At 44.2% G+C, this 24,982-nt stretch overlaps 1 protein-coding gene across 1 annotated transcript in view; it reads right to left on the reverse strand.

Moving 5' to 3' along the window:
• The window catches only part of RNF144A (ring finger protein 144A), a 92,352-nt gene extending 68,878 nt beyond the window's left edge, over window positions 1-23,474 (reverse strand). Inside the window, exon 1 of the mRNA XM_006274957.4 lies at window positions 23,203-23,474. Coding sequence (XP_006275019.2) covers window positions 23,203-23,398 — 196 coding nt within the window. The 5' untranslated portion in view covers window positions 23,399-23,474. The remainder of the gene's footprint in view (window positions 1-23,202) is intronic.
• Between the last annotated feature and the right edge of the window lie 1,508 nt (window positions 23,475-24,982).

Genomic DNA, 24,982 nt, shown 5'->3' on the forward strand with positions numbered 1-24,982 from the left:
AGACTGGGGAGGGGAGTATGCTACTTTATTTCACTTCCTAATAAAAAGTAGAGATAGCACTTCTCATTTGTAAAGTCCCTTCAAATTGAAATGTTCTGGACTACTAGTCCCAGCAAGCAAAAGGACCTAATTTTTTTTAAATTAACTCCCTTTTAGGTCTGCACTCTTAAGGCCAGGATAGATTTGTATTAATGTGGAAAGAGCAAATGTCGCCATATAACAAATTCTTTTTGGGCAAAAAAGTGCTTCTAAGCCTGAATGAGTTTTTGCTGGCATCTTGTAGCTGTAATTTAAGCAATGTGTGATTTTCAGGATCTTCTGCAGAATCCAAAATAGCATCTCAGGCACCAGCTACAAACCCACTTTAGGCACAAAGTTAAACAATATCCCACTTATTTATCAAAGCAATTGCAATATCTGACAACTAAAAACAGAACTGAGCTGCGTTAATCTTTACCCTGAAATTTTTACTAAAGAAGGAAGAGGAGAGTGAGGGGGGTAGGAAGCAATGCAGAACAAGTGGCAGCAGCTTGCTTTGCCTCACTTCAAATGCAGGCTACTTGCCATTTATAGACTCATCCAGCAGTGTTATTTTTGAAAGAGAAGTCATGGGATTGGTTCTTTTACATGTAACCTATATTCGTTGTAAATGGCAGTCATAAGAACTATGCTTTGGTGGCGAGTCTCAAAAATTTGGCTTTGAAGTAAATTTCTATCCACCCACAGAAGATGCTGGGCTTCCTTAATTTAATAACATGGTTTAAGAACCAAAAAGACTATTTAATAGTTTTCAAATTACAGACAGGTTATTTTTTTGAACTTGTTATAGAAATGACCGCTTTGCATCCACATCTTGCTCATACAGCTGAAAACCTCCTCCTCACCTTTTACTACAGAAATACATAATTATTAATCAGTTTTCCATTATAACTCTCAAAGAGAGCCATATAAATATTTTATATGGCTTAAGGATGCCCATACTTTACTCAAATGTTTTTAGACGTTCATGGATACACATTCCCACATAAAGGAAATAATTAAACCAATTCTACATTTCAGCAAATAGCATCCTCACTTCTTGCATCCCCTTCCCAAAACTTGTCTGATAGCCACATAACTTGCACAAAATTGCAAAATGGCATAACAAGTTTTTCATTCTATGGACACTTGGCAAGAGTTATTTTCACTGCAGAACACATCCTTGAGGAAGTGGTTTACAAGATGCAAGTGGACTGTTCGAGCACCCCAGTCTACTGATTCTCAACCCAGGGGTGCGGCACCATTGTGAGATGCTGCAAGTTCCTTTAAAGCATGCCATGGAATGCCATGCAACACTAGCTAGGTTAATCTGTCTGTTAGGTATGCAAACACCTACTTGATTCACAAATACAAACCCACTGTGTCATAAGCCATCTGACCTGCTGTGGTCCAAGTTCTTTGCAAAACTCTTATTATCTTTCCATAGTCAAAAAGGAGTAAAACCTAAGAGCTGTCATTTTCCAAGGGGTGCTTTGAGTCTAATGAGATTGAGAATCACTAACCTAGTCTAATCATCTTCATATCAAACAATATTTAAATGTTGCCTAATTAATCCAGCATTGACCGCATGAAATGTCTGCACCTCCATCCTTGGTAAAGTCTTTGAAAAAATTATCAAGGCTCACATTCGTGAGAGCCCGGCAGGGCAAATTATGCTGAGGGGAAACCAGCACGGGTTTGTGGCAGGCAGATCGTGCCTGACCAATCTAGTCTCTTTCTATGACCAGGTTACGAAACGCCTGGACACAGGAGGAGGGGTGGATGTCGTATACTTAGACTTCAGGAAGGCCTTCGATACGGTATCCCACCCCATACTGGTGAACAAGTTAAGAGGCTGTGATGTGGATGACTACACAGTCCAGTGGGTGGCGAATTGGCTACAGGGTCGCACCCAGAGAGTCGTGGTAGTTGGGTCGGTGTCGACCTGGAAGGGTGTGGGCAGTGGGGTCCCGCAGGGCTCAGTCCTTGGACCGATACTCTTTAATGTCTTCATCAGCGACTTGGACGAGGGAGTGAAATGTACTCTGTCCAAGTTTGCAGATGACACAAAGCTATGGGGAGAAGTGGACACGCCGGAGGGCAGGGAACAGCTGCAGGCAGACCTGGATAGGTTGGACAAGTGGGCAGAAAACAACAGAATGCAGTTCAACAAGGAGAAATGCAAAGTGCTGCACCTAGGGAGGAAAATGTCCAGCACACCTACAGCCTAGGGAATGACCTGCCAGGTGGCACAGAGGTGGAAAGGGATCTTGGAGTCCTAGTGGACTCCAAGATGAACATGAGCCGGCAGTGTGACGAAGCCATCAGAAAAGCCAATGGCACTTTATTGTGCATCAGCAGATGCATGACGAATAGGTCCAGGGAGGTGATACTTCCCCTCTATAGGGCGCTGGTCAGACCACAGTTGGAGTACTGCGTGCAATTCTGGGCGTCACACTTCAAGAAGGATGCGGATAACCTGGAGAGGGTCCAGAGAAGGGCAACTCGTATGGTCAAGGGCCTGCAGACCAAGCCCTACGAGGAGAGACTAGAGAAACTGGACCTTTTCAGCCTCCGCAAGAGAAGGTTGAGAGGCGACCTTGTGGCTGCCTTTAAGTTCATCACGGGGGCACAGAAGGGAATTGGTGAGTATTTATTTACCAAGGCGCCCCCAGGGGTTACAAGAAACAATGGCCACAAGCTAGCAGAGAGCAGATTTAGATTGGACATTAGGAAGAACTTCTTCACAGTTTGAGTGGCCAAGGTCTGGAACGGGCTCCCAAGGGAGGTGGTGCTCTCCCCTACCCTGGGGGTCTTCAAGAGGAGGTTAGATGAATATCTAGCTGGGGTCATCTAGTCCCAGCACTCTTTCCTGCTTATGCAGGGGGTCGGACTCGATGATCTATTGAGGTCCCTTCCGACCCTAACATCTATGAATCTATTCAAAACACGTATTCCATAAAGGCATCCCATTTTGGTCTAAAGATAAAAGACATGAAGTAGTCCTCCACTTGCCTCGGTAGTTTATTTCAAATAAAATCATTCTATCCATTGCCACTTATTTCTGTTGCGAATTTCTCTGGCTTCAGCCTTGTGCTGCTCATTATGCCTTTCCTGAGTATATTAAAGAACTCTTTAGTATCTACTCTGATAGAAAGGTACTTATACTCCATAATAAAATCATCTCTAAGTCATGATGATTTATTCCTTACAACTGCTGGCAAAAGTTCCTCCCCTCCTCTAGTTTCATCAGACACGCTCAAGTCCGTCTTTTAACCGTTCTACTCCACTCAACCATTTCTCACTGAAATCTCTAATAACCTCTTTTCATCCAGGACCCTATGCTCTTGTTTGACCTGTCAGCTACCTTTGGCAGTCAACCACACTCTTCTTGAAATCTTGTTCTCCCTTAGCATCCATGACTTTGCCTGTCTTTGGGAGTTCTTAATTTCTAGTTGTTCTTTCAGTGTCTGTCAGAGGATCTTCATCTCTTCTTTTAGTTGGGGTTTCACAGCTACCATACACTAGTAGTAGTTATCACAACTACTATGCAGGCAACTCTAGACCTCTTTACTTTAAATCTGTCTTTTGCCCACTCTCGTATCTTGGCCTGTCTTGTATGACATCTCCTTGTAGACATCTAGCCAAGCACAGCACAGCTTCAAACAGAACTCTCATACTTCCTCTCCTCCTCAAAGGCTTCCCTACTACTTCTCAATAATTTTGGACATCATCAACATCCTTTCAGTCACTCAATTTCTTCAACAATGTCAATGTCATGAAGATTAGTTCAGTACAACCTACTTAAGATACAGCTTTCTCTCTCCATGCAACTAGAACTCTTACCTAAGCTTCCAGCATCTTGCGTCTCAATTACTATAAAATCATTTCTTCTTGCCTACCCCACTCCAGTCACATCTACGTGGAGTGCTGCTGCTAGACCATTTTCCTAGCCTGTCCTTAACCATTTCACACCTCCATTTGCATTGGAGCTGGCTCCCTTTCCCTGGGGGGGGGAGGGGGGGAACGACAAAAAAAAACTTCTTTCCTCTTTCAAGGACCTTTCCACCTTCCCTCCTAATCTCCCCAATTCTTCCCCTTATTCTTGGGAGAAGTTTCCTGCAAACATCCATAAGGCCCACTTGCTTGTTCTAGTCCAAATCCCTCTTTAGAAATTTCCTCTAGGGTGCCTACAAAAAATAAGCCTTACTAATAGTGAGGCAGCAGTCAGTATAGTTGTAGCTATTATGCTGACTGATATAGTTCCTTATACTCCAATTTCTCTGTATCACTTGTTATCTTTAGTCTTGTACTTACAACTGTATGCCATTTGGGACAGGGACTGCCTTTCTTCTTTACAGTGTTCAGCATATCAGGATCCGATTTTATAACAGAGGCTTGTGTTACAATAATACAAATAACAAAATGAGAGCATATTGCTTCCTAAATCTCCCCCTTTAAGGATTCTCTCCAGGCCCTTTTCTACCCCCACTCCATCTTTTCAATGTCCTTTTCAGACTGTGCAACACCAAAACCAGATTCAATTTCTAGCCCTCACCAATCCACACAGGGAAGTAAAAGTTACCTCTTTACTCTGACTTGCTGTCCCCTGTATGTGCAGCAAAGATTTGCATCAGCCTGCCTCAAAAGTACAATTCACACTGTTACTTTTTCACTATGGCTCCTAAATCCGTTTCCAAGATCACTGCCTCCCCGATTCCTTTTTTCTAGATAAATAATTTTTCATTTGGCCATCTTAAAACACCTTATTCAGTTAGCCAAGTCCACTCATATGCACCAAATTATTCTGTGCAACTATACTATCCCTCAGCACTGTCTACCACTCTGCTGACCTGCGGGTAAAGTGGTAGCATACCCAAATGTTACCAGCACTGATTTGATATTTACTTCCTCACTTGATTAAAAAATGTAAATGATTTCGAGTTGAAAACCAAATCTCTGTACAACTCCACCAAAAGCTCTTTCAATGATTATTTTCCATCTAGTCAAATAAAGTAATCAATCTGTTCTTTTTGTCTGATACTGTATGGTACTAATGTTTAAAATCAGAATGCTGTGTGGTCCCATTCTGAAACCCTGGTCAACCAGATTAGTAATCTGAAAAAACAAAATAATTTGTTTAACAAAATTTATTTGGCATATAATAATGCTGACTAGCATCTATTATATTCCTAACTTTTGGTTCTTTATCTCTCATATTGACTCTCATATTGACTTTTCCATTATTTTACCTAGGACCAATGCCAGGTACACCAGTCTACAGATAACTGGCTCATCCCACCAGCACAATATTAGCATTTAAAAAAAATTTTGGTATTCCAAGATTTATTAAAAAGTAACACTTGTAATTCCAGACATGATTTCAGTCAGCTCCTTTAGCATTCTAGGATAAGTCATCTTGTACTGCTAATTTAAAAGAAAAAGTGTATCTTGTAAAAGTTTACTGTCTTCTTTGATAACTATCTGACTGGGAAGTACATCAATCTCAAGTCCACCTGTTGACCATTGACTTTGTGTAAATCCAACAGTAATTAGATTTGCTGACAAGCCCAGAACTGAGGGGCTAAACAGACAACAGGACAGAACTAAAATACTCATAACTAAACAAGCAAGAGCAGTGGGAGCTTCAGGGAACAAGGGGCAGCTCTGAGGGCTGAGATTGGGTTTAGCTGGTGCTGAATTTGACACAGGAATAGTGAAAGGTTGTGGGAAGGAAGCACACTGGAGCTGCTAAAATTTGCACTCGAGTCTTGGGACACTACTGGCCAGCCTACGATGGAGGAGTGGCTGGAAACCACACCTGCAGGCCTGCTGCAGTGGAAGGTCCTGCTGCAGTGGTGACAGTAGCTCCAAGCATGATGCCCAGCAGGGCCTCAGCTGCTGCAAAGGAGCCTTGGAGTAGCAGTGAATAAGGCCTTACCAGTAGAAGCTAAAGAGCTCAGACATGAAAAAGTGGGGAAAGACTGCAGCCAAAGGAATAAATGAGAGGCATTTAAGGGAGTTTCTTTTCCTGCTTGTCTCCTTAGTTGTGAGATCATTATGTTTTACCATGGCTAAGCACTGTCACTGGTCTCAGGAAACAGAAGAATCCAAGGTAGAAAGGAGAGGTCACCCAGAACATATTCTTACAGTAAGACGATGCACACATTCCGAAATAAAGGAAAGGTGAAAAAGTGACCTAGAGCACAGAAGAGAAGATTAAAGTTCTGCTGTTCACACACCTCAGCCAAACAGTCCTCAGTAGTACAGACAGGCACGTACATTTAAAATGCTTGGGGAATCCATATTTTCAACCACTTGCATGCCTGAAGCTTTTAATGAAGTTTCTCCATATAAAAAAATTAGGGTGAGACTTTTCAAAATCCTTGGGGTTGGCCTAATTCTGCTCCCATTCAGACACTCCCATTGACTTGAATGGGAGCTAAGTTACGCCCAACAAAGCGTACCTGAAAATGCCACCCACCCTCTACCGCCTCCCTCCCTCGCCCTTTTTAGTCAATGCATCTCAACAATACCTAAATACCATTTGCTATTGGAGAAAGTACCACAGCTGCATGGTTATTCATCTGGCTGATTCATGACATTAAGATGCTTTTTATCAGGTCAGGCGTGGGTGGCTCTTCAAAGGCTTTTTACATAAAGTAGCTACACGATTTCATTGACAGGGAAGCTCAAAGCACTGCGATAGAGGTATTTTAATGGAACTATTCACACACTATCTCAAGTGTGCCTATTTTGAGAGATTAGTTTTTTGCTATTCCCAATCCGCACAATGTCCGCAACGTGACATGTCAGTAGGTTTAATTATTAGCTTTACCTTGAACAGAACAACTGTTAGTACTCCATGTTTGCATGGGTGCATACATAAAAGAAATGCTTTTCTCTTCCACCTATGAAAGACTGATCAAACATACATTTATAGCACTTGTTTTCCTCTATGGAGCACCACAACAAAGACAAACAACTGAGCCATTAGTGAAAGACAATGCTGCTTCTTCCCAAACACTTGGAAGCTGGACTAGAACGTGGCTGTCCTGTTCTTGTTTTTTCCCCTTGCAAAGAATAAAAGTTTGCATGCTGCCATTATGGGGGTGACATCAGCTTTTCACATTTCCTTACTTAAGAAAACGTGATTCTTCTGCTGGATATCCTTTAACCACACACAATAGAAGTGAACAAATATCCAATGTCTTCAACAATTCCTAGGAAGGAAGATGCAGAATATACAACACCAATTTATTAATAGCCTAAAACGAAATGAAACACTGCTTTTCTCAGATAGCTTGGTATTCAAGTGCCTCAAGGCTAAACTTCAGAATTTAACTGATATCTTAATGAAAAGACCAAGTTATGCAAAAAAGCCATGGTGACTATTCGAAGTTAATGTTTCTAGTTTAGATGACAAATATAACAGAACTTGGAAATGTGGAGCAAATTTTGCTTCCACCATTTATTTCTTCTCGCCTTAAGCAATTCTCCATTTAAAGTACTTACCATGAGTTTAAGAAAGCAAATCTATGCTACAATTATATATTTTTTATTAACATAACCCATTCTAAAGTAATCATAGAAAGAAAGAAGCTAAAAATTGGGGAGTTAACAGTAACTTTGCAGTGTAAATATTATTTTGTTGAAAAGGACCATTACATTCTCACTTAAATATTGTGGCCTTATACTTCTGTAGTCCTTAAACAGGATGAACTGAAAAGCCTCGAGGGACTTTGGAAGCTCAGCACACAAGACATTGGCTGGATTGCCAAAGATACACAGACACTTCCTTTTCAATTAGAGAACAGTTTCTAACAAAGTCATTATTAAAGGAACAAATCAGAGAATGTAAGTAGACCAGAACATGCCATTAGAGAAGCAACATAATGGGGATATAAATGTTTCACTATCAGCAAAAGAGAGCGTTCAGTCGATTCAAATTGCATATATATGTATTTTTAAGTTGAAAGGATTTTTGCCTGTTTATCAATTGTGAAACTTGGACCCATTCTTTCTTGAAATAAATGTAGTAATCCAGTGTATTTAGTGGACACTTAGGCAGTTCAGGCCTATCTGCTCTTTTACCGTATATGTTTTTGATTATGAATACTATGAACAGTTGACCAAATATCTGATGAAAGAGAAGTTTTCCGTATACTGAAACATTGCGTGTGGTTGGCAATATCGTGCTTTCAATTGTAAAGGATAAGGCTTGGGCATGACTTCAAGTTTGCAGATGACATCAAGCTGAGGGGAGTAGTAGATATACTGGAGGGTAGGTTTCAGAGAGACCTCACCAAATTGGAGGACTGGACCAAAAGAAATCATGAGGTTCAACAAGGACAAGTGCTAAGTCCTGCACTTAGGACAGAACAATCCCATGTACCACTACAGGCTGGGGGCTGACTGCCCAAGCAGCAGCTGTGCAAAAAGAAGGACCTGGGGGTTACAGTGGACAAGAAGATGAATATGAGTCAGAGTGCCCTTGTTGGGAAGAAAGCTAATGGCATACTGGGCTGCATTTGTAGGAGTGTTGCTAGTAGGGCAAGGGAAGTGATTATTCCCCTCTACTGAGCACTGGTGAGGCCACATCTGGAGTAATGTGTTCAGTTTTGGGCCTCTCACTACAGAGAGTTAAGCGGAGGGCAACAAAAATGGTGAGGGGGCTTGGGGTACGTGACTTCTGAGAAGAGGCTGAAGGAACTGGGCTTATTTAGTCTGGAGAAGATTGAGGGGGGGGGGGGTTTAATAGCAGCCTTCGACTACCTGAAGGGGGGTCCAAAGAGAAAGGAGCTGGACTGTTCTCAGTGGTGGCACATGACAGAACAAGGAGCAATGGTCTCAAGGTGCAGCAAGGGAAGTTTAGTTTAGATTAGAGGTCCACCAATACATTGGTCCAATATTGGATCGGCACTGATATACAGAAAATTAAACGTATCGGAAATCACCCTGATGAGGCGATAATTTGACCAATAAATGCCCGTGTGTGCGTGCAGACGCAGCACAGCACGTAGGCAGCAAGGAACACAGCAAGTGTTGCTCAGCCGGGGCAGGGCGGATGCAGGACAGAGCCGTGGCTCATCCAGGAGGCAGGGGTGTCTTCCACTGCTGCTCCCGCCGCTCATCCGGGAGGGCCTGGGGGGAAGGAGCGGTGTGTGCCCCCAGATCTGCATAAGATAGGGCAGGCTGGGGCCAGGGCTGCACAGGGCTCTTCCCTGCTCACCCTGCCCTGCACAGATCTGGGGGCACCCCCCATGCCCTCCTCAGTGAGTGGCGGGAGCAGCAGCAGGAGCTACCGGACCAGCAGCGCCCCCTTCCCGCACCCCCCTGGATGAGCCGTGGCTCTGTCCCGTGCCCACCCTGCCCTGGCTGGGCAGTGCTTGCCACAGCCCGACTCATCCCGTACCGTGAGGGGCCTTGATCTGCCCCCCACCTTCCACCTCATCAGACTTTTAAGACCCAGCTAGACAAAGCCTTTGCTGGAATGATATACGTGGAGATGGTCTTGCTTTGAGCAAGGGGTTGGACTAGATGACCTCCTGACATCACTTCCAACCCTAATTTTCTATGATGCTATGACTAACGCACAGCAAGTACAACTGTTTGCTCTCCGAGGAGAAACTCCCCTAGGAGTGACTTAACCCTGGTTGTTCCCATGTTATTCTTCTCCTAGAGTGGTCACTTTTACTCTAGGAGAAAAAGCCTGAACATCTGTACACTTACAGTTTCTCCTGGGAGAGCAGAGACTCTCTCGGGAGAAACTAAACGCTTGTATGAGGCCTTACTCACTAGCAGACTGCCACTGTACTATGCAGTCAAGCCAGGGGCAGCAGCGAATGGACTGTAATATTCATCCTACCAGATCCAGTATTTTCTTGGTGTCTGCCTCAGTGACACTGCAGAACTAATATATTTCAATACTTGGTGATCCTCTTTCCTCATGTTTTTAATTGGAAAGCATTGCATGGAGCAGGGATATGGTGGTAAGCAGGAGTGAAGGTAGTGTTATGATAGGAGAGGGAGTCAGATTAAATAAATTCCATTCCCTCTGATACTACAGGCTTCCCATTCTTTTTTGGGCTCAGTATCATACAGGAATAGGAGAGGGCAGGAGGAAGCAGCAGAAGTAAATGAACGTAAATAAGATTAGAAGAAATCCTATCCTCCACTACTAAACCAGCAGCTTTTACCACTAAATTTTTTCATCCTTTCTCTGTATGTTCTGTTAAATATTTGTAGCATGGCAGTAATCAAAAGCCCCAGTCAAGACTGAGGCACCACTGTGGTGAGCGCTGGACTACTCAAAATGAGAAGGTCCCATCATCCTTCTCCATTCCATAGTTTCTGTCATATGGCTCCATCTGACTAGGGGCTCCCCACCCCTGCCCCACTTAAAAAAAAGGCCCTACACCAAAGCCAAGAACACAAATGAGTTTGACATAGATCAGGTGCCCAATAGTCTTGTTCATTTTGAAACAAACTGTCCTGGAGTCATTCGCTTTGCAATTATATGCTGTGTATTGTGGTGCATGCCCAGAACAGAAGACATCTGCCAAATATACTGCATTATGGGAGGGGAGCAGTGGGAAGCCTGGCTACACTCACATTATTCTTTGCTGAAAAGTTGTAATGATGCACTTGCTGAAGATATATGAGCTAACATTGCCCAACATTAAGAATGGAAACTAAAGTACTTTCCTGACATCACTTATGCTAACCTTCATTTCAAACTATGCATTTTTCTTTGTTTTACTTGTACTGGGCTTTTCAATGAAAATACATTTAAGAAAGGAAAAATGACGGAGAGCCTTTTACTGGAAAAGCAACTACTTGAGCAAAATTTGGGAACAATGTTTTTAAAAGATTTCTTAGGCACTTCAGGAAACATTTTAGAACCTTACAAGTGTTCAAAGCACTTTAGGTGTACTACCACTAAGATGTCTTCTACTTGTTTGAAATTAAAGGAACCATTAACTTTTTAATTTTGAATTCTTTGGTGTAGCTGAAGCAGTTGTAGCCATTATTTTGGTGCCACAGAACTACTTATAGACAAGAACCTTGACCTTTTTGTTCCTAGAAGAGGCCCACCTTAACTGGAAATACAGCAAAATAAAAACTTTCCTTTACACTATTCACTTTTTAAACAGGAAACAAATAAAATTTGGGGCTTAAAAACAATATTTTTTTTCTTACAACATTAGTTTCAAAAGGAGTCTCTCCCCCTAATGGAGACCAAAAGCTAAGGTATATTTCCAGGAAGGGAAACCTTCGAAGGATCTATAATTTTCTACCACATAAGCTCTGGGGAGGGTGACTAAAACAAAGACAGAATAATATGGATAATCCAAACAGTCAGAGGGCCAGGTCATCAGATGGTACAAATCAAAAGTAGCTCCACTAATTTCCGTGGTACTGGCTCCTACTGCTTGTTCTGCATAGGAAAAAGTTCATGCAGGATTTGTGCCAAAGCATACTTCTCCCCCTTTGCGTGATGTGGCTGTCTCCAACTATATATGGAGAAAGGTAGAAACCCCTCCTTGCTCACTTCTCAAAGCTTAGAAAGAGACACCAGTGTTTGCATATTACTTTTTCCAGCGTTTTACTGTACTTCCTCAGAAGCTTTTTCTGTTTACTCTGTCCTTCTCAGCTGGATAAATTTTGTGCCCAAAGTTTCTACTGCCTTGTATTGTGTGTGGCCAGCCACATTTCTGTAGCACAGGTACAAAAGCTACTGCTGGTGGGAATGAATAAACGATACTGATTGCTAGCATTTTTATAGACACTTTGCACTCAGGCAGATGACTATGCAAGACAAGAGTGGTCCATTGTTTCTGGATTTGAGACTGTACAGAGCTTATGTGCATGTCCGTGACTTGCTGGATGCCAGAACACATTGTGACCGGTTCTGTGAGCTATGTTACACACCCAGTAGAGACAACACAAACAGCAGAGCCCAGAACATATTTACTACAAGCCTTTGAACTGGATAAAGTATGGGCCTAACTGCAACTGGAAAGATTTCTAAGAATTGATGTTTCCCCTAAATTTAACCTCCCTAAAAAAATTTTTTTTTAAGTCAAAACTAAGAAAAATCCCAGCCAGAAGAGTATTTAACACAGAGAACAAAAATGCTTACTAGTCACCAACAGAACATATCAGACTGAGAATGCCCTACACAGATGCATATGCTCTAAACACACCTTTTTTTCCTGAGTCTTCTCTGCCAGCTCAATAATGAATTTTTTTCTTCTTTTTTTTTTTTTGAAACCCATCCAGTAATACAACACAAAACCAGTTCAGACCCTCTTGCCTGACTTTTGCAGCGGTGGTAAAAGGGCAAACAGAAAAGAAGAAATAAAAAGGAAGAAAAAAAAGTTACTGGATAGAGGAAAAGCAGAGATTCTGTCTGTTTGCTTTCTTCCTCCCAAGCTACCCTTGCCAGCTGCAGATCTGCCTGCCAGCGAAGTGGTACACTGCTATTATTAGCATCTGCTCATTGCACTTTCTCTGACACAATGGCTTGACTCTTCCTCTGACTGACTGGAATTGTTGCTTTTGGATGGAGCTATTCAATAAATTGATAACCAGCCAGGATAACGGCAAAGAAAGTACTTCAACATCAGTTGTTAGGCCAGCACTGTAACAGGCTGCAATAAACATTTTAGATCAAAGAGGAAAACAAATTCCCCACACATTTTATGAGTTACAAGAGCTACCCTTGGCAAATCAATTTACTATTAAATATAATAAGCAGCGCCAGGCAAAAAAAATAAAAATAAAATGTTTAATAGCACCAAGGCTAAATAAAAATGCAGGGAACATAAACCATGTTAAGCAGCATTCGGATCTGTAAACTTCAGCTGCTTGAGTTAATGGAAATGTGAAATGACTGGTAAAAATATTTAGCATTAACTGACAATTTGCTAAAAAGACCATCAACCTCTTTGGATCTGCAAGTCTTCCAAGGCTTTGTCATAACTTGATTTTAAACTAAACATCTAGCAGGAATTGAAGTTAAATTGGGCAACTGATCTCTCTGAAACTTGTCTTTTAAATTGAAATGACATCCTGAAACAAAAGAGGAAGAATAAGAAGCAGGTTATTATTGTACTGAAGTGCCTTTGAGAGAGCCATGGAGAATGAGAAACAAGCAAAAGAAACCTAGAGTTTTAGCCTAAATGGTGATTAAGACCTTAAAGAACAGTACGGGAATCTGGAGAGAGGATTCTCAGCCACTTAAGAACCAGTGCAACATGGATGTCATATACCTATTCCAAACTTGTGGTCTTAAGCTCAGTTGGCACTACACAAGGTACAAGGCAGCAAAAAACCCAGCATGTGTAGCTGTAAGGGATAAAAAGAACAAACGAATGAGATGTTACATATCATAAATACTTATTAATCCACTGGCCTAGCTAGAGGTGTTGAAAACTTTGCCATTAGAGTTCTAGCTGCTTTTGTTCAGGTGCACGAGAGGAAAGAAAACAAGCCCTGCCCACCTTCCTTGCTGCAGTCAGGAATTTGCACTCTTGGTTCATGTCCCCACAAGCAGGAGAATGAGGTTGCTGTGGATGTAAAAAAAGAGCAGCACAAATTCATGCCACTGCTTTTTGCCCCAACACACACCCCTGCATGTGGGGTTAGTGCAGGGAAAAATGCTCTGGGTGCGGCAGGGGAGACTGGCCCCCAACAGCCTTACCTGGGGTCCTGGGGGCCTGCTGGGGCTCCACCAGCAGCAATCTGGGAGTGCAGAGCCTGGCTGGCAGCTGGAGTGTGGCTCTGGCTGGCCAGACTCCAGTTTCAGTGCACGCTGCTGCCATGTGTGCTGCCCCACGTTTATCTGCCATGCGTTTTTGATCCTGAGGTCTCCCCGTGTCAAAAAAAGCCTAATTTGCTGCTAATTTGCAGCACAGGCAGTTTGCGGTGCCTCAGATGGGTGTGTGGAACTACAAACCATATGTGCGCACTCGTCTGGATGTGCCCTTGAAGTGCAAAAACTTGAGTTATAGTACTCTTCAGCCTTTTGGCTCAAATCAAGCATAATCTAAGCTTGCCTGCCAAGGGAAACACCGTGACCGCAGAGGCAGTCTTCCTAGTTGCTCCCAGGGAAGACCACTCTCCTGGCACGGGGTAGTACCTGCCAAGGTAATGTATAGTAAACCTCCCAGTTAACTGCTGGAGTGGGAAGGTCTTGGCTTTAAGCCCACTTTACAGAAATGGAAGACTCCTGCCTGGCTTGCCCCTGGGGTCTTAACAGCTGAACGCAAGCAAAATCAAGGACATCCAAACCCAAAGCCTCTGGGTTTGGGCCTGCAAGTAGGATGCCTGCCAAAAGTTTTGGAAACATCTGTAACCTGAGATGAGGGTGGAGGATGTTTGCCCATAGTAGGGCCACTTACAGTTCTGGACTCTTGGATTTGGAATTTGTTTGGGCTAATCTGGCCTGGAATATAAAAAATTAAAAAAACAAAAACAAAAAACTTGAGTTATAGTACCACCAATGGCAAACGGCAACAAGGAGCACAAATGGGTAAAACAGTATTCAGGACACTCGTACTGACTCATGGCATAGGCCTGAAAACGTATAGTGCAATACATACTGCACTCTCAAGGGAGACGGTTGTCACCATCTGTGGTAACTGTACAGCCCCATCTGTGACTGTAATACTTAAGTGCTGCCCACTCTTCAATACCCTTATCTGCACAGTACTTCTACAATTTAAGAGATGGCTGTCCCCATTTTAAGGGTGGGGAACTAAGAAACAGAGAAACTAACTAACATACAAATGAACACACAGGAAGCCTGTGGCAAAGGAGGGAATTCAACTCAGGTTTCTTGAGGCTGAGTCTAGAATCCCACCTGTAGAACCATACTGCCTCCGTGTTTCTGACTACAGCAACTGCTGCCCGTCCCCTACAGACAGAACCGAGAACACCTATCCATGGTTGCCACAATCATAACCCAGTATTGTAGTCGTACACAGATAGGGCAACCACGGTGTGGCTGGCACACTCCAGGATTCCACAGCCCCGTCACAACCAGTTGGGCAAAAGTCCCAGGCCAGAGTCCGGCAGGGAGGCAAAGTGACCCAATGCATCAGACAAGTACTGCTGCTCCTGTGTGGGAGCAAGGATGTGCCATATGCAAGCAGGATGGCACCTGCTCTAATCCACCCACCTTGCTCCATGCCACTCTGCCTCCCTGCCAGGCTCTGGCCCAGGTCTTTTGCCAAACCAGCCAGCACCAGGCTGCGCAATCCTGGAGTGTCCTGCCCAAATTGGGACATGGTCACCCTATGCATAGAGGAACAGCTACATCTGAAATTTTGTGGTATCTCTGGCCATTAACAAACATTAGAGAGCACAAAGCTGCAGCAAAGACACACTGAAAGGATTGGTTTATTACAAGATATTTAAAAGAGTTAAATTTGAATCACCATTAAACAGAAGACGGCATGATGCCTCTCAGATTTGCGCAATAGCAGGGTGCAATGAGGAATGAAGTCAGCATGGTTTTGCAGACATTAGTGAGGATGGCACTAGGCCCTGGAGCAGGCAATGAGCAAAAGAAAATGGGTGTGAGTTTTCCTGTTTGCACTCTGTACATCCAACACAAACTGCATGAATACTTAGCATCCTCTCTCATTTGCTAAACAAATTAATGCTTAAAAAATGTTAAAAGCAGAAGAGGAAAAGCAGTATTTGAAAGAGATCAGTGCACAAAAGTGATCAGTAAAAGTGACAGTCTGTCTCTGGCCCTGTCTTGTTTGTACAGATAAGCACATACAGTTAAACATGGGGAGATCAAACCAATTGAACTAATAAGCAGGGATCTGGGTTTTTCATTCCCTGCGGGAAAATGGAAAAAACTGTGGATTTTCGCTTTTAACCAAGAAAAAAACAATGTTTCATTTTAATGGAGAAACGTGGATTTCCTACTTTGCCAGCCTGCAGAGAGCTATTTGCAGTAGTTCCAGCCTGCAAGGGGCTAAGGGGAGTGGGAGGAGGGAGGTCAGGCAGGGAGTAGCATGTGCATGTGTGCGCTCACACAGCCGCCATCTCTCACGAGCAGCAGCCAGGACTTGAGTGCTGCAAACCCAGGTCCCTGGCCTCAAAGTCCTGGCAGTTGGGGGCCCGCTCCAGCAGGGCTAGGAGGGCACCAGCAAGAGGGGAGGGGGCTGTGCGTGGGGAGTGAGGGACCTGGTCTTGCATCCTGGTGAGCGAAGGGGGCAGGGGGAGCTCTGATTTTCCACGATAGCCCCCCCCCCCCCCCCAAAAAAAAAAGTCAAACAGCAACATTTATGGGTTCTTAAGAATTTATTTTATTATAGCTATTAAGGTACTGGTAGGCTTCCAAATTGCTTTAAAACTGTAAATATATCAATAAAATATTGTTTTCAATTGTTACATACATACGTGTTTAATTTTAATCACAGATTTTGGGTTTTTAATCAGAGAATTTGTGATTTGCAAAGAGAAAGCAAGGAACCTTGCTAATAAGTAAAAAAGCCATGTCCTAGATTCAGCTTTCCTTTAAATATGGTACTTAAAGGATCGAGCTTTTTCTAGGTCTCTGGAAAAACAGCAAGGGCAAAAGATGAGAGAAGGCAAACACTGCATCTCTATTATAGTACATCTGGCTGGAAAAAAAGCAGCCACTACCACTCTCCCCCTTTCCTACCCAATAATATTATAAAGGTGTTTTGGAGCATTGCCCTGCCTAAAAATAATACTGAACTGGGCACAAATTAGTTTTCTTTTTCTATGCTCATATCTACGAAGTCCAAAATTCTATTTATTTATTATAAAAAATATATATTTTTCCCTTTAAAAAAAAAAATCACCAAAACCCATGAACTGATTTTTATTAGACCAAAAGATAAAAGATATCAGGTTTAACCCCCAAAAAACCTTGTCTGCCTATGTCCTTAGACCAACATGGCTACAACTGATGCTCCCATAAACTGACTAGGCACTCCGAGCTGCAAAATTCAAGGGCCTTGGAGAGCAGGGATTACCCACACAAGTCACAGAGCACTGTTCCAGTTCCTTGCCTAGAGGAGTGCAGTTCTTAATATCAGATAAAAGAATGGGAAGAAGAAGCATTCCAGGGAATACAGCGCACATACACACACACACACACACACACACACACACACACCTGAGTCTTTTCTCTCTCAAGAGGTAGAAAGAAGAAAAAAACCAAAACAGATTAAAGAATTAAACGCAGTTCTTCACACTGAGGATTTATCAAATCACTCGTCTTCTTCTCCTCTAGATTATTTTGTTATAACCACCCTTCTGGTGTTTGAAATTTAGTTATCACTAGGGTGGTTAAGTATTAGAACAGGCTACCGAAGAAGTTGTAGAATATTTATCCGTGGACATTTTTAAAAGAAAAATGTTAGAGCAAGAGATCTGGGGGACACTAGCAGTATTAAACTCTTTAGGGGCTGACAAACAGAAAAGGCAGAAACCATGAATGTGGAAACATCCTGGTGCTGTGCCAGCTGATGGTGGACCAAACTAAATTTGTGCCTATATACTTCCTTGCTTCATTCTTCCCAGATACCTCACTTATTCAGTGAAGCTACCAGCTGGTTTAGGAAGGAGATAAATTATGTTACTTTCAGCTTACAGATAATATTCTGGTATTAAAATGCTGTTGAAACATCTTGGTGATGTGGATAATCAAATGTCTTCTAGAAATGGGTGCTTGGATGAATGTTCTACCCAGGCAAAAATGGAGACAGCTTTTAGTCTGGGAGACTAAGCAGGTCACCTACACTGCTTTCTTTGAATAGTGGGGTCAGCTCTCCTTTTTGATTTTTAACAGTTTTATTTCTTCCAGAAGCAGCTTTGAACCAAACAGAACCAAGCTAACCACAATACAAAGAAACCAAAACCCATCTTCCTTCAGTAAGAAAGACCTACCTGGCTCCGTGCTTCTCTCCACCATCAGACCTTGTCCTCCCCTCCAGTTCTCCTTCTGAATTTAAACCTCCTGATGGCTCCACCCTCATTAGTGGGTCACTCATCAGCAGAGATTCTAGTTCTCACCAATAAAAAAAATAAAATCCCCAACTTTCAGGTTAAAAAATGTAACCCAAAATCCACTTTTTTCTGTGATTAAAATGAAATGCCACCAATGCATACATGCATGTACACAGTGGCATTTCATTTTGATCAAGGAAAAATGTAGATTTGGGGGTTACTTTTTTTAACCTGAAAATTGGGGATTTTTTTTTTTTTTTTTTTTTTTTTTTTTTTTTAAATCAGAGAGAACCAGGATCCCTGGTCATCAGACCCTGCTCGCCCCCTACCTCCCCTGCCAGGCAGACTCTTATCAACTGATCACCTGTAGCTGGGTTGCAGGCTCTTGAGGGCCAAGCGCCTCCTTACAGGGACACGGACCTTGCTAACCTTACCCATGACTATCATCTCAGGATTAGAGCACTGACAGACACTGTATATTCATAAGGAAACATTTGACACCACTTGGTAACTAAGTGGCGGGCTAATTTTCTGAGTGGAGTCTCATGCTGACAGTGCATAACCCCATTGATCTGATCATCGTCCTGACAAGCTGTAAAAACCCATCTTTTTCTCCTAGATGTCTGGGGAGGGTGTTGTATAATAATTCTTCTGTCATATGTCACCCAGAGAATCAGAAGGGCCAGGGAGGAGCTGACTGTTCAGTAATTTATGAGGAGGAGGGGACTGCAGCAATGGGAGATTGTCATGTTTGAATGCTGTAGTGGTGCCCAGAACACAGCCGAACAAGAAGAATTGAATGAAAGCAACTCCTGGCAGATCCCCACGCTGTTTTCTCTACTGACAAGATGGAAGTGAGGTCATGGAAGAGTTACCATGAGGCTGCTACCTCTCTAGGGGATCACCCTAATCCCCAATTACTTTCTTCTCCTCGTTATTATTCATATGATTTCTCTTGGTTTTCCCTTCCCAATTTTCCCAGGAGGTTTTAAAAACATGCCTCCCAGCACTTCTGGTGCTAGCATGAAGCTCACCAACTGCACACACATGTGCAAGTCCAAAAACCTTTGTTTTCTGTGAACACACTGATCACTCCAGCATTCACAGACAGCAACCAGAGAAGAGTTGAAAGCCTAGCTGACGTGAATTGCAATGTAAATTGCTTCCAGAAGTAGGAAAGCATTGCTGTTTACAATGTACAAGCAACACAGCTAACACGTATAAAAATCTGTATTGGGTCTGTGGGTCTTAAAGCCAGAAAGCATTTATTATGGTCTTCTAGTCTGACCAACTTCAAGAGGTTTCTCATCAGCTCACGAGGCGACAAACAGCACTAATTCAATTCTGTAGAGCAAGTTAGAAAGACGGCCTGTTCATAAAAACAATACTTGACAACAGGCCAAGATGTATACAACAGAACTATTAAAACCATTCAAATCGACTGAGTGTTCTGCTGAGTGATAATTGGTTTGTGTCATTTTGACAGTTATAAAAGGAAGCAGAAAACAATGCCATCAAAAAAACAAAACAAAACAAAAAAACCCACCAAAACACAAACATACAAAACACTATTAATACAGCAGTCAAACATGCAGCCAACTCTGTAGCAGGTAGGTTGAAAATTTAAATAGCTACTGAATGTAGTTAAGCCCCAATATCTCATGGTCTATTTGATGATGTGGGTTAGTATTTTCTATGGGTCAGCACAGAGATCAGAGAAGACAAGGCCTTTGCTGGTTCCTGTAAGGTTTGGCATTTTGCTCTACTTCCAGCCTGAGGCACTAGCCATGTCTTATCTCCATACTTTTGGAGCTGCTAAAACTCATTCTTAAATCAACAGTGAGAGGTTGAGAGGAAAGAGTTCAGATGTTGCAACAGGGGTTCATAAAGTGACACAACGAGACAGGGGGAGTCAGAACCAACTGGTGACATTTTCCAAATGGCTACCTGACAATCCATGATTTGGATATTCTGAATTTAGAAATTACAATAACTAGTACCATATACACATATATAGGCATCCCACAACATGATAATCTGTATATACTGAAGAGGCAAATCTCACCCAATAATTACTATCGTTGGAACTGGAAAGGAGAGGCTCTACTACTAACCTGCCACAGAACACAAAGAAAATATCATCACCTATTAACTTAAAAAGAAGATATCAGACTGATGTTTACATGCGACTGTACCTGCTATTAATACATCAGCAGTTGCTGAGTATATTATATGAATATACACATACACAGTATGTCATGTCATTGTAAATCTATTGACTGTCATCTCTAATCAATTCCCTGAACTAAATGCTTAATTCGACATATGTGTTGCCATAATACACTACAAAGATATTTTTTTCCAGGACACTGGTAAAATAAAAGAAGAATAAAGCATAAACTAGACATACCTTTGACCTAATTTGGAATTAGTGAAATCAGTAGCAAAACTCTCACTGCCTCCAAAGGAGGACAGAGCCAGCCTTTTATCTACAACTAGCCAGCCATAAAACAACTACATTGAACTGAACGGTGTAGCTGTCCTATCATATTTCAGTAAGGGAGATGGCTTCTGGATGTTCAGAATACTATAAAATTGTAGAAGAGTATAATGGAGTTGCTGCTGTCAATTAAGGGAAAAACAAATTACAGGAGTCTGCCTGTCTGGAAAATCTATTTCCCATCATTTCAAGTAACATGCAAGATTATTACAAGCAACAGCAACAATATTTGCTTTCTATTTTCAGTTGATTTATTTTGGGTATTTAGACTTTATTTACTATACACTTCACATATAGTCACTTTCACAGATCTCTCTAACTGCATCAATCAGTTGATCACATTCTTCCTTGCTCCCTTTTAAACATCATCCAGAAGCATTTTCCTTCAAAGGTATTAAAAAAAAAAACCCACCAAAAATAATCCAGTTACAGAGTGCTATGTGACTAGAACTTTTACAAGACTGTCAATCAAATACATACATATCAATAGCAGCAAATCTCTACGCAATACTGTTTAGATATTTTTGTTTGGTCAAATCTGTTGTGATGATCCAGCACATGATGAATAATAAGAAAGAGTTAAAGAAAACTGTAAATTCAACTAGAGACACTCCCAGATCAGAACTAATGAGTACAGGTGAAATGAAGTAATAATTTATGAGCAATTCTTTCCACAATGAACATGTGTTTGGCCACGTTGTTCAAAAAACTGAAAATAAGTCTATCATTCATAAATTATTGCTCATGAGCATTGCAAAACTGAAATCATGTGTTTCATAATTAAAAGGACTGACCGTCTAAGAATCTGATGAAAATGCAGAGAGCTAACATCTCTTTCCACCTTCCAGCTTGACTCTGTGTCTCCCCCCATTTCAGTGGTCCAAATACAAGAAAGACATACAAGCCCTGATTTTTCAAAAAGGTGACATGCCCCCATAATGTCAATGGATATCTGAAATTCAGGCCCTTAATGAACTGGTTACTTCAGATTCATGCTTTGATAAGACCAAGGAACAGCATCTCTAGTGTTAATTTAAAAAAATACAAAACAAAAATCAATGACTCGCAACCATGCATTTCACTCCACTGTCCCCCCACACGAGAGACATGATTATTTCCCAAAAAGCTGGCTTTCCATAAACAACAAACAAAAACAAACATGTGCTTGGGTAAATGAGGGCTAAGGTCTTTGTCACAGCATTGTTTTCTCATTTCTTCTCCAGAAGAAAGCTGCTCTAATCACTCTTCAGTAATGGATGGCTACCCATATTCCACTGCGCTGAGGCTGTTTAGTTCATCTCTAGGCAACATTACATAAAATATACAGACCTTAATAAAGAAGGGGTGCATACTCTATTTATTAAGGGGTGTGTGTGTGTGTGTGTGTGTGTGTGTGTGTGTGTATATATATATATATATATATATATATATATATATATATATATATATATAAATAAAAGGTCCCTGGAAATGTTTGTTTTAGGCTATGCCACATGTACCAATATTTTCTTCCTTATGTACTATAATTATACTCATGGCTGAGTTGGAGCTAGCTACTGCTTCTAAGCGGAGAAAAAAAAACATTGCCAGAATTTTTTCAAAATGAAGTAATATTTTTCTGGAAAAGAAACTGTTTCAAAACCCTTCCAGGCTTTTTACGGTACAAAAGGCAACTACCACGGCACAGAGAGCTGATCAGCCAAAATGTTCTTTTAATTCATTATTATTTTTAATTCCTCTACCACAAGGGCCCAGCCAGTGACAGAAGCCTGCACGGAGCAGGCACAGAATTAAAGAGGATCCTTTACATAAGTGGATTTGAACACCTTGCAGTGACCTACAACATCAACTCTGCCCGAAGTACCACCCAGGCCAGGAAAGCGGGCAGGGCCATACAGGGACAAAGGGAGCAGCAGACAATACAAGCATCGCTCTGCAGATCCGAGAGGCGCGCGCTCCCACACACACAGAGCGGCTCCAGCTCCGTGCGGGATGTCATGTCTCCTCTTCCCAACCCTGCCTACAGCCACCGCGATTTCTAGCTGCCATGAGTGCCCCCAGCCTGTTTCCCGGCTTAAGATACACACAGCCACATGCCCCCGCGTGGGCACCACTTGCCTTTAGTGGACCTGCCACTGTCTGGCCTGGCCTGGCCTGAGAGGCAGTGAAAACACCTGCCTTGAGGAGGCATCTCCCACACCCCTCCCTATGGGACCCTGCTCTCCCTTCCCACCCGCCATCCCTCGGTGTCCACACTTAAGCTCCCTCCGGAGGCGGTGCAGTCGCCTACCCTGGACTTCCCGGAGAGGAGCCCGCTGGCTGGGCTCGCCTGACCCCGGCTCTCCTTCCTGCCTGGTGCAGGAGCCCCCAACACCGCGAGCCCCGAGCAGTCAGGACTGCAGTCTTTATGCCCCCCGGCAGGGCCCAAAGGCGGGGGGATGTTTGCACCTCCACACCGCCAAGGGGGACCGAGCGGGGGGGCAGCCCAGCTCCGCGGCAACTCCCCGGGCACCGAGCCGGGCAGCCCCGGACCCCTCTGCCCCCGGCACAGCGCGGGAAGCGCAGCCCCCGGCAGCCGTCCCGCCCGCTCCCAGCGCCCAGCCCAGCCCAGCCCAGCCGGGGCCTAGGCGCGCCGGGGGAGATGCGGCCGCCGCCCCGCTCCGCCCCGCTCCGCTGCTTACCCTGGCGCCGGGCGGGGGAGCCGTGGCCGCCGCCCCAGAGCGGGCGCCTCCTGCGCTGCGCTGCCCCCGGCGCGGCGTGCATGGACCCGGCGCGGGGCAGCGGGGCCGCAGTGCGCGCGGCGCGGGCAGCTCCGCCGCTTTTCTCCGCGGGGGCGGGCTGGGCCGGGCCGGGCTGCTCCGCGCGCCAGGACGCCATCAGCCGCTGCCGCCGCCTCCCGCTCGCGCCGCCCCCCGCTCCCGAGGGCGGGCAGGGGGTCGCAGCATCCCCGCCGGCTTCCCCGGGCGCGGCCGCCTGGCGCGGGCGGGCCCCTCCCTTCCCTTCCCTTCCCTTCCCGGGGAGAAGACCGCCCGCTTGCGGGAAGAGGGTGTTTTCTGCTTGTTGTACCGCACGCGCGGAGGGCAGAGCAGAGGCCCCTGTGCCTGCAGTACCGCCCGTGCCAAGCCCAGCGCCCATCAGCACGTCCCGCCGCCCGCGATCGAGCTGGGACGCTGTCCGCTTTGTGCAGCGGTACGGGGGGGGCAGCCCCGCTGGGTTGCCCCGGAGCCTCCCGGAATTGGATGTAAATCTCCAGGAGATGCACTGCTTCCCCCGGAGAGAAATGCTAGGGGCATTCATTAAAATAAATATTAAATGTTGAATCCGATTTACTTATGGGTGGTTTTTTAAAATGTAACTGTAATGTGCATTCGTCTTCCTGTTGTAAAGTCTATGCATCCTAACGATACAGTGTAATCTGATACACCAAGCATGCGGGCCCGTTCGTGAGTCACCAGCACATTGCCGTTCCGGAAACCACAGGCGACTGGTATGTGGGGCACATGCCCCTCATTGGCAATGTGTAGGGGGTGCACCCCCTGGGATTGGCAGTGCACCCCAAGACTGGTTGCTGCCAACGCTGCAGGTGGTCGCTGCTTGCCACCCCCTCCCCTTGCTGCCACTGATAGCCAGTGGCTGCTACCATCTGTGGGTAATCACTGACCACTGGTCAGTGCTTACCACCCCCTTCCCCCTGTTGCCGACACCGCTGCAGGTACATGCGGGTGGTCCCCACTAGGCTCGCCCTCGCCACCGACTTCAGTGCAGCCGCCTGCTGGCAGTGCCCACTCGCTGCCACCATGGCCCCACCCCTGCTGCCTTCAGGCGGTCGCCGTGGCCCCCCCAGCCTCAGGAGGCACTAGGCATTTATGGCGTCCCTCTGACAGGGCCGTCCCCAATGCCAGCAGCTTCTGTGGTTGCTCGCCTGCTCCCTCCCTGCCACCAATGCCGCCGGCGACTTCTGCAGGTGCTCCCCCAGACTCAGGAGGCACCAGTTGCCCGTGCCAGAAACCTCCCAAAATAGATTCAGAGTTGGCAATGCTAGCCTTGTGGGATTTTTTTTTTTTTAAAGGATTATTTTTAAGTAAATAAATGAATGTGAGGTGCTGTATGTGAACATTATTTAAAACTGTGGAAGCATGAAAATAAAATGTTTTACAGCATTCCTTTGTTACTGCCCCACTGGAGTTGTTCTGACTTGGCCTCATCAGGCTGCATAAAGGCTGTATGAAGTCTGCCTCCTTTGCGGCCACAAAATCAAAGGGCAGAAAAGGTTAAAGGACAGTGAGGGAGGAGAGAGGAGTGAGGCTGCTGGAGAAGCTGCGCACTGTTTTGACCGGAGACCTTGGCCCAGAGACAGGCTGGGTTTCCTCTGTAGCTAGGCATCAAGCAGCAGCCAGTTCTCTTACCTGCGCGTGGAGCAAAAAGAAGAAAATGACCTGAACAAAGGAACAGCATCACCAG

Source organism: Alligator mississippiensis, chromosome 1 (genome assembly GCF_030867095.1).
Source record: "Alligator mississippiensis isolate rAllMis1 chromosome 1, rAllMis1, whole genome shotgun sequence".
NCBI lineage: Eukaryota > Metazoa > Chordata > Crocodylia > Alligatoridae > Alligator > Alligator mississippiensis.